Source organism: Thunnus albacares, chromosome 7, assembly GCF_914725855.1.
Source record: "Thunnus albacares chromosome 7, fThuAlb1.1, whole genome shotgun sequence".
Lineage (NCBI taxonomy): Eukaryota > Metazoa > Chordata > Actinopteri > Scombriformes > Scombridae > Thunnus > Thunnus albacares.
Genome location: NC_058112.1, coordinates 10419988 through 10432129, shown reverse-complemented (window position 1 = coordinate 10432129; position 12142 = coordinate 10419988). Strand labels below are relative to the sequence as shown.

Here is a 12142-nt window from a genome sequence, read left to right as displayed (position 1 = left end):
AAGTCTAGCTGCTGAGTAAATTAGTTGAAACTCAAATGTAAAGACTGGAAATAATCTTGATAATCCAAAGTACTTGAAGTGTTAGGGAAGTAGAGTGGCTGTTATTTTACAGTTATTAGTGAACTCCTTTTTATTTGCCCTCTTCTCATGAATCAGCCTTTGTTTTATTACGATATTCTCGTCCCATTTTTTTCTATAATATTCTATAATAAGTTTCTGTACACTCAGCTTTAAACCTCATGTCAAGGTTAATTATAACATCATTGAGCTATTTCCCCTTTTGGAAATGTCTCTCTTCAGCCATTGGACTGTATTTACAGTATGAAGCGGTTTATTTTTCCATGTGCGCTTTGTGGGTGGTCTTTTTCTGGGAGCATGTACGTGAGTGTGCACCAGTGTGTCAGGCATTGCTAATGGTGCTTGTAGTGTAAGTGAACCTAACATAAGTGCAGAGGGACACCTCACTAATTCTATTAATCAACTCTATTATTAAGTGTGTGTCGAGTGTGTACACATATGTCTCAGTTTTACAGTCTTTTGAAGGCACTGCAGTTCAGTCTGCCACTACGAATGACAATGAGAGGAAGTGTGAATCATATTTACTTGTAGCAGTAGCTCGTCATTTTCATCATCATTCTTCATCAACTTCTGCTGAATCTGCTGTTCCTGTCCTGTCCATCTCTCAAAGGCCAGAAGTGGCGCAGACCAACTGTCCAGCTCGGGTTCTCGGAGCTGCCCAAAGAAAACCATTCTGCTCCCTTCTTCTTCCTCCACTTCCTCGCTCTCTCTTCACTCAGAGGTGACACATTCTGCTGTATCCGTCTGTTTGTGTCTGTCTATCTCTGTCTATCTCTGCTGCAAACCCATCTAGCATCCCATAACGCCTACCCCCGTGTTTCTTCTCCACAACCAGTCTTCTTAATTATGTCCGCTGCACCTCAGATTGGACCCCTGCAGTATGTAGTATAAATAACATTTCCCCAAGTGAACTTCCTACAAAGGTTACAGTCTTGTTTACTTCCTCGTGAGTGGGTAGTGTATGTCATTTTTATCAGAGCAGCTGCATGTTTTCATGCTGAAGGGTATGTTGTTGGGATGTGGCAGCTTATATATAAATGTAGACTCAGGAGACTTTGGGTAGTTTTTTCCTTATTGTCAGGCACTGTCAGAGATTCTGCATAACAAGCTGTGCTCTGACACAACAGTCAACCACTCCTCTTGTAAGAACATAATTCTGCTTGACAAAAACCAAAGTGTTAATGCAGTATGTGTGTCTGCTCATCTCTGCCTTTAAGCATTTGGGTAACAGTCCGGAGGAAGAGGAACTTCAATACTACCAGATGCCTCTGAAATACGGGGTAGAGTAAAATGGATGATTGCATGGATATGTATTGAGTTTGCCATTGCTCTCTCTGTTTGTGTTTTTTTTTTTTTAATGAGATAATGGTTGGAGTAGCTGTAAACAGACTTCTGCTTGGAACAAACAGCCAAATCAGGCTTTTCTTTATATTAAAAAAAACATGGTGTTAAAAGCAGCCCTTTAGCTACACCCAAGCCATCATCAAAGTCTTCTTTGGCAGGAGTGGAAGCCACTGCACCTGATAGACCCTGGACCCATTCACATACCTGGTATACAGGAGAGGGCTGACCGCCTTATCTCTAAGTTTAAGGGCAAACCTGACAAGCCACCAAAGGTGAACACCATGCATGGATGAATTTTGTGAACATAGTTTCCAGTGTTGAGTATTATTTAATCTAGTAGCTCAAGTTAAAAATTCACATAAGCCTGTCAAGATTCAGTTTTACATTTCTTGGTATATTTCTTTGCCTACATGGGAAGAGAAAATGCTGTTGGTGTATGCGTGCACCTTCTCTAAAGTCTAATTACCTCTTTCAACCATCCCTCTTTTCTCCCTGGAGCCTAAGAAAAAGCCGTCCCGTTTCTTTTTAGAGCAGTGGCACTTGTCCCGAGGCCTGGCTGAGAGTCCTGGCTCACCACTCTCCTCTCCCGACTCTTGCAGAAAGGTTAGGTTTTTGGTGCTGTGGCCTGAGACTCTTCACACATCACTCTCTGTTGCACTGAGGCATAACCTCTTATGGAAGTTTTGAGTTTAAAACTGTACTTGCACTATAGGCTCAGTATTTATTTCTCAAGTGTAGCCTGTTGTTATGGTCGGTATTTCTGCTAGATGCCTTTCCTAACTGCAGGGCATTGCTGTCATAGTTAACTCACCCAGTCTTACATTACTGCATAAATTAGAGGCTGTCAGCTGGAACTATGAAAACAATCGCTGACAAACCATATATGGCTTTTGCCACAATGACAAGGTTTTTGGAAACCACTAAAAAGGCAGAGAATAAACTACATTTTCAACTTCGCACATCCCTTTTGTGATTGAATCATTGTTTCTCTGCAGGAGCAAGTAAGGCCTCTGCATTCGGATGACCCAGTGCCCTTATATGTGCTTAGTATTCAGGAGAGGGCTGAGCAACTTGCCTCCCAATTTGAGGGCAAGCCAGCCGGACCACAGGTGAAATTTCACCATTCGCACAGATTATTATTTATACATGTTAATAAAGAAACACATTTTTTGGGAGTCTTTCCCTGTTGGTTAACTTTACCTTTGTAGGAGCAGAAACCAAAATCATCTATGTAACCCTATTACTGTAGGTTGTTGGCACTGTTAGTCAGTATACATTATTATGCAAATGATTGCCACATGTAAATAAAAACTCAAAACTGCTGTTAAACTAAATGGGAAATGAATGAAAAATGATGTGAAGGCAATGGATGTAATTTGACATAAAACATTACAAGTTTCTCTGTTTATATTGGGCAATGGGACTTACATGGCTAACCTTGACTGCAGAGCAGATGAATATACAGTTTTCTCCCCTGAAAGAGAGCTAGATATAAACTCTTTACAGCTGTAGAGTTAATGATATTTCATCTGAGCCACGAAATTGTGCTAGTTGGGTAGCATTGTATGCTAGTAGAGGCTAATGTGTTAGCATAGAACACAAGAGGGAATGACTTGACAGAAAAAAAGTCAAGTTCAATTAACTTTAGTTGGTATTTGGACAGGTACAGAGTACAAGCACATTAGATTTGTTTATTTACACAGTTCTCAGTCATTTATAGAAAGAAAGATACAAAAAGAGAGATAAGAACATCATTAAAATGGAGAAACAGAACGTAGAAGTCACATTGAAATAGAAATAGCAGTGTTAGTAGCCCACTATTACTCAGCAAAATTATGCTAGTATGCTAGCATAACAACACCTGACTTTCTGAAGAGTCAGGTGTTTGGGAGTCAGTCTCCCGAAACAAAATTTGGTCTTATAAATTTATTTTAGACAATGGTGTAAAAGAGGAAAATTCTAAAACAAATCAACAGATAGATGTTCATTTTAGGGTCTTCAGTTGTTAACATTTTTGCAACTTTTTTTTTTTTTTTTTAACTTTTTAATTTAACTCAACTGTGCTTCTAACTACTCTCCTCTGTTCCTCCTTTTTGTGGAGCCTAAGAAAAAACCCTCATGTTTCTTTATGGAACAATGGCACCAAGCCCGAGCCCAGTACTCCCCTGATTCTTCCCCCTCCTCCTCTGACAGCTTGAGACAGGTAGTCATTTCACACCTGGAAGGAATGGAGTGCGGTGACGCTAACACACTACACATGTACTTGGTCTTTTGAGAAGATGCACCGTCTCACTTAGTTGCAGATGTTGCTTAACACAACTTAAGCTCACCTGAGACTTACTGGCTGTTTGTTGTGAAATATGAAGAATCTCATTTAACCTCTCACTTGTTTACTGTGGTTGTTCTGTTTAATATGTGGGCGAATAATTAGTTCCGTAACTGTGACTGATTTCTATCTGAACAGGTATCAAAATGTTTTTAGCTGGGCCGTGCTTGAACTCAATTATGATTCAAACAGTTATTTTGCCAAGGGAGTCCCTACTGGTTGTTGTGGATTGGAAGAGCAGCTTGGCAGCAAAAATCTAATTTAGTGTGAATCCCACGTCGACAAGCACAGTTCCAACTGCGGCGGAGTAACGATTTTGCAGTGCAGTGGGACTTCAGCACAGCAAAGTGTGCTCAAATCTCGTCCATAGTAATAGTTTTCTTGGCGTTGGTTTGCCTCATACTACATGTGATGCCCATTCTATGAAAGTATGAAAGCTCCTTTTCAGCATTCAGTTTTATTTGTATTTCTTGTTTGATTAGTCAGAGCAGTGGTGGAATGCCACTGTGAAGCTTTCCCGAGTGTGCATGTGAATGAAAAATGTGAATTAATGCATGACTGCTTTACATGAGTGTGTAAGCATGTGTAGTACTCCTCATAAACAGAGAGCACAGGTCCACTAAGCAGCTGCAGTCTTTCAAAGTATTGGTGTTGATCTCTGTGATCTCTTTTTCTATTGTCCCAAATCCAATAAAGGTATTTGTCGCAGGTAAATGCACATTGGACCTTAAAGAATAATTTGTTTGACTGAGGGCAGAAGTGATTTTTTTCAGCTTTGGACTTGTCTCAGTTTGTTTGGTTTGAAGCTAGGTGGGGCTGCCAGCTGATCTAAACACTAGATCAGCAAAGCATGGAAACATCGCTCTGTCATGTCTAGATGCCCTGTATTGTTTGTGAATACCCTCTGTGTTTAAGCACTTGTTGCTATGCTGAGTGATTTCTTTCCACACTCCCCCACCCCCCCTCTATCCTATCTGTTTTCTGTTTTTCATGTTTCCTTCTCCTGCATCATTTTCTAACATTTCTCCACCTCTCTTTTTTTCCCCCCTTAATGCTGTTGATAGCGCTATGTAAGGATGTACACAGGGGGAGTTAGCTCATTGGCTGAGCAGATAGCCACTCAGCTTCAGTCTCAGGAAGAGCCCAAGCCTCTGCCTGAAAGGAGGGATTTGGTAAGCACACTGCCCCCCCCGGGGTAGGAGGCATGTGGCTGCTGCACAAATCAGAACCTCAGAGAGTGTTGTTTGCTGTCACAAGTTAACCTTGATCCATCTCCCTTTAGCTGTACAGTGTGTGTTCAACAAGTAATCGCAGTTTGGGCTACTGTTGTGTTTGTAGATGGTAAAGAGAGATGAGTTTTTATTGTTCATCCCTGTTCCTACTTATAATCTTTGACTCACCATATTGTGGTATTGTTATTAGGTTATAAATTAGCTCAATACCCAGCATACATCTACTTGGTTTGGCGTGTGAGCGTGTTGATGTCCACTAAATCGTATGTATTTAAACCCTTCCTCCTCTCTAATCTCCTCGCCTCTCCTCTCCTCCTCTTAAAAACTGATTCGATGGCGTTTCTTTTCACAGGGCTCCCTCCGTAAAGAGTTCCCCGTCAACATCGGAGGCAGCGATGTCTGCTTTTTCTGTCGAAAGCGTGTGTATGTGATGGAGAGGCTGAGCGCAGAAGGGAAATTCTTCCATCGCAGCTGCTTCAAGTGCGACTACTGTGGCACCACACTACGACTGTCCTCCTATGCCTTTGATGTGGAGGATGGTAAGACTCACATCAAGGAAACTTATCTTGTTTCATTTACATTGCGTACTGTCATTCAGTTGTTTATCATTAACTGCAGCCAAAATGAATTAAACGTACCTTTGGCTTCATGATCACAGTAGTATAAAGTGAAAACAATGAGAATTAATATTTACTTTGATGACTTGGACTAAACAATTTTAATCAAGTGTAATTGTAAGCCAGAAAATATCATCAATCAGTGACTTTTTCCACCAGTCATTTCTTGAATGTGTGACTTTGGTGCTCCCCAGTGGTTGTATCAAAAAAGAAACTGGCAGACAGACAATTTGCACCACAACAACCTTCCACTCCCATCATGGATCTGAGCCATGAATGAGATGAATACAAGACATAAACTACACCAAATTTCATTTTTATACAAACAAAACCTCATGCCATCAGAATAATTTTGAAGCTGCTATAACCACATGTAATTTGAAGATCCGGTGGCTTTAATTGAAGACAATGTGATGTGACATTACAGTGACCCCAGATTGGAGTGAAGTCTTATGATTCATATTTTCCCTCTCTGGGAGGTGTCTATTATTCTGAAGGACAGGCAGCAGATTGTTCATTCAGACAGAGTAACTGTTTCTCAGAGTTTGCCGTAGGACTGAAACCCACTGAGGGTCTGAACTGAGACAGAAAGGAAGAATTTTTTTATTCTAAATAACAAACACACAGTCTGCTTCTGCAGAACAGATAAAGCCTTTGGACTCTTTGAGTTGATATTTACAGAATATGCTCTGCATACACAGCACCAGTCAAAAGTTTAGACACACTTTATCATTCAAGTGAATGGGAAAGTGTGTCCAAACTTTTACTGTATTTATTCATTTTTGCATTCATTATTTCTTCTCATTTACTCTCTTCTTCCTTTAATCCTGCAGGGAAATTTTATTGCAAGCCGCACTACTGCTATCGTCTGTCTGGCTATGCTCAGAGAAAGAGGCCTGCTCCCTCCCCTGCTCCAATCACAGCTAAGGTACTTGTTTTCTATTTACTACATCCTGGTGGAAATCAGGGCTGGCTGGCAAATAATGAAAAAATGAATTATTTGGTTTTATCTCAAAAAAACAGTGCTTAGTTATGGGCACAAGGGCCAACATGTTGGAAGCAGAGCAGAATATTAAACAGGAAATATTTTGTCCCTCAATCGTCTGTTCTTGTGTTATGACATTTTCTTCATCCATAAGGCCACTTGTGTCTCCCAACACTTTGCTGTGGTTGACATCAGCTGTCTTTTTGCAGGAGAACCAAGCGCCCCAAACTCCTGTGGCGACCGTGGATGCCCCCGGAAGGGCGATGGCAGTGGCAGCCCCCTCGGCCGAGCTCCAGCCTTCAGGTACCCCACTTTCCTCTCTTGCTGTGGCGGCTGCGCCCTGCCGTCTGGCCATGGGCGTGGGATCGATGCGTATCCTCCGCCGCACACTCTCCTGGACCTGCCACCAGGTGGCACACAACCCCCTAGACTCTCCCTTCCTGTGTACCTACTGCATCTACCTCTTCTGCTGTTTCACCATCAATGTCTTGCTCAACCTCCTCTAGCATGACTCTCTTGTCCCTCTTCTTTTTTTCCCCCCCTTCCTTCCTTTCTTTCTTTTACTCTTTGCCAACTAATGTGGGATTGTATAGATTTAGCTCTCGCATTCTCCTCTGATTGTATTGACTCACTGAGCCTGCGGGGTGTTCATGTACATCTTGTGATTCTTCATCTCAGTGATTTATTTCTTGAAGATGCAGCATTCTTTCTGTTTCTGTTAGCAGCCATTTTATAACTTGTGATTGGCCGAGACAGTTAAGCAGCGCTCTGGCAGCGTCATTTTAGAAGTGAATGGTGCATCTTGAATTTATTTATTTTACTTGGCTTGGAAATTAAAATTAGTTTGGCAAAGTTCCTTCTGGTCAGCTCTCCAGGCAGCGATATTAACCATTTCTATGACTCTCTTGCACAGCTTCCTATTCTGATTTTATTGTTAGACGTGGCAGCAAAGTGCCAGATTTCTTAATTCAAAATATCAGTTAAAAATTGGCATATAGCTTTACATTCATGTATTTTAAGTGAATTATTTACCTAAACATGATTTTTGCCTGCCATTGTTTTAATGAAGAGCCAAGCTTAATTCTTTTGTGATTGTAACCTCTAGTGGCCTGTCACTGCTCTCTTTAAGCTCTACCTCCTCTCCTGTGTGATGTGTTTCTTTTAGAGCCTGCTTTGTGATGTGTTTCTCTCCTATCTGTAAGCTGTTTTGCACCTACAGTATCTCTCTCACTGAAACTCACCATACTGTGATGAAAGTGCCTGTATCAGTGTTTTTTGTGAGCTTTACCTTTCCCCCTCCTACCAGAGCAGCTTAAAACTGAGAGCTCTACTAGTGCTTGAATTAGTGCCTGTGATTGGTTCTCCTGTGATTTTTTTTTTTTTCCACTCCTCTGTCCGACCTTCTTGGCTGCCCTGTCCTCCTGCATCCCTCAACCTCTCACCCCAGTCAGACTGCTGTTAAGACCCACTTGTGTTTGCTCAGTATACTGTATGCATCTTTGCAGCATTATTTGCGTCGCGTATTATAGTTCAATATTTTCAATAAGACCAGAAAGAGGTGAACAGAATAGAGAGAGAGAAAAGTAAACATGAGGATTTAATAAGTAAAGTGTAGGCCTGCTGCATTGTGTGGCAAGTGTAGTATTATAACATGAGAGTAGTTAATTACAAATACTCTAGTCATGCTAAACATATCTAACATGAATTCTATGACAAGCTTTAATAATTATATTCCGTACTAGGCGATATGAGAAATAAATGTGACGTGTGTCACAATATCTCTACAGGTGTGGAAAAACCTACATCATATTTTCTTGATCATATCAGACTTTATTCAGCGTTCAAAATTAATTATTTATTCAAAATGACTATTTTCAGCTGATATTCTCAAGTATTTTAAGTAATTTTAGGAGAAATCTGACTAAGTTATTACTGTGTGCCGTTCATTCATTATCGTTTATGACTAATGACATGGTAAATGATAAGTATCAATATAGTGCTCTCTGTGGAAATGGCAGTATAAGTCGTTTTCACTTTTAATTTCAAGGTTCATTTGTGTGGAAAGATGAAGCATAAAATTTGAAAGGACTGGGTAGTTTTAGCTATCTTACATTTTCAGGCATGTTGTCTTGTTAAGGAGAGAGAAAGGAACAATTGCAGCTGTTTGACCAAATTCCTCATCTACTAAAAAAAAAAAAAAAAGCTACAGTATCAAATATCACACATTCACTGTCACACATATCCTTTTTTTAGTGGGATTTACATGGGGGTCATCGGTCATGGGGGGCAATTTTATTTCCGCTTAAAGTGAGTGGAGAGATGACAGATGTAGTTTAATGAGTAAAGTACTATTTTGATCCATTCCACTCACATTCCCCAAAACCCTGAAAGACAATTTTCAGAAAGAAAAATACAGTTTTAAGATTTGCTTCTCAGGATGGGAAAAAGGCAAGGCACCAACCTTGTACCTATAACTGTAGAATAATAAAACTGTCTTAGAGTGTTAAACTTATTTGTGTTTGTTGATACTATTTGCTGTAGGAATATAATCTAATGCAATAAATTCAGTTATAGAGCTTAAATCGGTGTGTTCTTGTCAGTTTGTCCTTAAAATACAAGTTTGCTTTTGTATAGTGGGATTAAAATGGGAATAATAATAATATAATTGTACAAAAAATGTGTGGAAATACTCTAGTTTTACTGTTGGATGTGTGATGGATTTGATGCTATTAGACTGATGCTGACACACAGACATCGTCAGAATTAATTTGTATCCATAATAGTACTTTTTGTACACAGTAGGCATGTTATAGTTCAGTTTACTTACACAGAGCCAAATATAGTTAGAAGCCTAATCACACCTATGCCCTCAGTCAGTCCTGCAGAGGGTTATGTTCGTCTCTGCTCCTCTCCTCTCTGCTGTGCATCTACCTGATTCTCAGTTGTATTTTCTGTGCTCTCTTTCCTCCAACTTCGGTGCTCTGCCTCCTTACCTCCATCCCGGTCTGATGTCATCGTTTCACCTGGGGGGTCCCCACCTTGCGCTCCACCGTCAACCACAGCGCCGGAGGTCAACGGGCTGCAGGAGCCGAGCCTAGCTAAACGACTGCGGGGAACTCCTGAGCGCATCGAGCTGGAGAACTACCGCCTGTCGATGCAGAGGGAGGAGGAGCTGGAGGAGGTGCCGGAGGAGACGCTGGCGGAACACAACCTCAGCAGCGTGCTGGACAAGGCCACAGATGCTGACCTGGGTTCCAGGTAAGAGCAGAACAACAGCATACGCTCTTTGTCAGGATTGAAAAACATTTTTAGTATTTCTAGTGTGCTGAAACCCTGATGTGGATTATTGGAATTGATCCTTTGTTAAATCAGTTTCTTGTGCTGTTCTTTTTTATTTTGTTAGTTGTTTTGTTTTTTCTTTTGTGGTTTCTTTCATTCTTATAATTTGTGACATTCAAAGTGTACACTCTGTTGATTCTTCAACACTGGATGTCAGAAAAGCTTGCAGGAGAACATGTAGATATTCAAATTCAGCGCCTACAGCAAATGTTAGAGGAAATTAGAGTCGATGTGAAATTCATTCTGTCAGTGACATGGCCCTGTCGTTTGCAAACACTCGTGTTCCCTCCCACTTAATCTAACACATCTGAGACTCCTCTTCTGTTTTCCAACAGTAGCTCAGAGTCAGACATGGAGGAGGAGGACGAGCAGGAGGATCAGGATCAGGAGGAGGTGGAGGCGGAGCAGGAGCAGCAACCTCTCAGCCCCTCAGACCTCGGCGGTGTTCCCTGGAAGGAGGCGGTAGAGCTCCACGCCAAACTGAGGGGCGACGACGCAGAGGGCGAGGCTGTGGCCGACGCCGTCAGCAGGGACGGAGAAGTAGAGGAGGAGGAAGAAGAGGAGGAAGAGGACGAGGAGGAGGAGGATGAGGAGGAGGAGGAGGAGGAGTCGAGCGATGGTAAATTTTTTTTTTTACACTCTTGGTGCGATTTACAGAGTGCTTCCTGTGAAGACTGGAAAAGTAGTCCGTTTCCTTTTGTGTATGTTTTTGTATGTTTACACCCTGTCCGACACAATTCAGAACTCCACCTACTTTTTATTGAATTCTGTTCCACGTGTAGTGTGTGTCTCAAACATTGTTGCTTCTTCCCTCCTTCTCCACCTTCTCCTCTTCATTTCTTCCTCCCCATGTGAACTGTGTTTGTGTGGGTGCGTGTATGCGTGTATGTGTATGTATATATTTTTTTGTTGGGCCTCTGTCTCCCCCTGCTGGCAGAGGGGGATTACTGCCCCTGGGACAGGGAGCTCCAGTCAGGCCTTTGGCTAGAGAAGTACCTAACAGATGAAGAGGATGTTGGTACATTTAAAGGTAGCAGCAGAACTGCCTGTGGATGTGTTTTGAGCGTGATATATATAATCCTTGCTGGTTTGGGTTTCTTTTTTCAAGGATTTCTCCAATTAGCGTGGCTTTCTATTTTTGGTATCTTTTTGTTTTTTGGTTTGTCGGTTGCAGTTTTGTGTTCATAGTGGTGCCTTTCTTAGAATTATGAATCCCATTTTTAACCTGCTGTTTAACACATCTGTTTTTGTGTATGGCTTTGAAATACTAATCTGATAGATACCAGAGATTTTTTGTTTCCCCCCTAGGTGCTGCAGTATGGTTTGGTATTGATCGGCAGACTTTTTCTGTTGAAGAAATGGATTTTTATTTTTTTTATCTTTATATCTTTGAAGCTCACTCTTTTGGTTTGATTTTTTTTTTTTGCAGTCTAGTGCATGCAGCCTCCCTCTACTCCTCTCTGATGATTTTTCATTGCCACTATATTCTAACTGTCTCTCTGCCTTCTCTCCTTCATATTTGTCCTGTCTTTTCCCTCTCTCTCTCTCTTCTTCCTCTTGTGTGTCTCTCTACCTTCCCTGCACAACTATCCTACTTCCTCTTTATCTCTCTCTCTGCTCTCTTGGTTCACACAACTTCACCACACCCCAAAAAAACACAACGCTGCATCATACGCTGACACCCTCATTTAGCCAGGAACCTACAGATTCAGCAAGTCCTGCAGCCTGTGGATCCCCAGGCCATTCCAGGGTTGGTGAGAACACACCTGGACTCTGAGACAGACAAGGATGGCCAGCCAGCCTCAGGCTCCCAACTCTCCCAACCCTCTGAGCTCACGCAGCCCTCCTCCACAGGTAACCCACCCTGAGGAGCTGAACTCTGGGAAGGCTTTGCTTGGCGAGTCCCAGGCTGTAGGCCGTCACGGGGTTAAGGATCAGAGTGTCTCATTGCACCAGTGTGGCTGCTGCTGTTCTGTTTGTATGTCTGCGTCTGGGACAGGAGGAGCCACCTCCCCCAACTAACCCACCTGTTGTTTATAATCATCTCTGATTTTGTACATTTTTGTCACATTGCTTTTTTTCTCGGAATGTCTAATTTTGTATTCAATCTTTTAATTTGTTGTTTACAGTCGCTGTTGGTCCTCTGGGGTGAACATTAAGTTCTTCAAACGCATCCCAGTGCACCATATAACCCCCCCCTTGTCAATTCTTTTGATTTTTT

General features: G+C 41.7%; 1 protein-coding gene across 14 annotated transcripts in view; it reads left to right on the top strand.

Moving 5' to 3' along the window:
• The window catches only part of mical3a (microtubule associated monooxygenase, calponin and LIM domain containing 3a), a 93519-nt gene that overhangs the window by 59003 nt on the left and 22374 nt on the right, over positions 1 to 12142 (top strand). For 11 of the 14 annotated variants that reach the window (XM_044356403.1, XM_044356405.1, XM_044356391.1 and 8 more), the window contains 14 exons: positions 689 to 799; positions 1296 to 1358; positions 1581 to 1694; positions 1921 to 2025; positions 2418 to 2531; positions 3524 to 3625; positions 4813 to 4920; positions 5333 to 5519; positions 6431 to 6525; positions 6792 to 6885; positions 9645 to 9840; positions 10257 to 10540; positions 10859 to 10951; positions 11614 to 11775. In XM_044356403.1, the coding sequence (XP_044212338.1) occupies positions 689 to 799; positions 1296 to 1358; positions 1581 to 1694; positions 1921 to 2025; positions 2418 to 2531; positions 3524 to 3625; positions 4813 to 4920; positions 5333 to 5519; positions 6431 to 6525; positions 6792 to 6885; positions 9645 to 9840; positions 10257 to 10540; positions 10859 to 10951; positions 11614 to 11775 (1828 nt within the window). The remainder of the gene's footprint in view (positions 1 to 688; positions 800 to 1295; positions 1359 to 1580; positions 1695 to 1920; positions 2026 to 2417; positions 2532 to 3523; positions 3626 to 4812; positions 4921 to 5332; positions 5520 to 6430; positions 6526 to 6791; positions 6886 to 9644; positions 9841 to 10256; positions 10541 to 10858; positions 10952 to 11613; positions 11776 to 12142) is intronic. The other 3 variants (XM_044356404.1, XM_044356402.1, XM_044356401.1) reach the window with 3 other exon arrangements.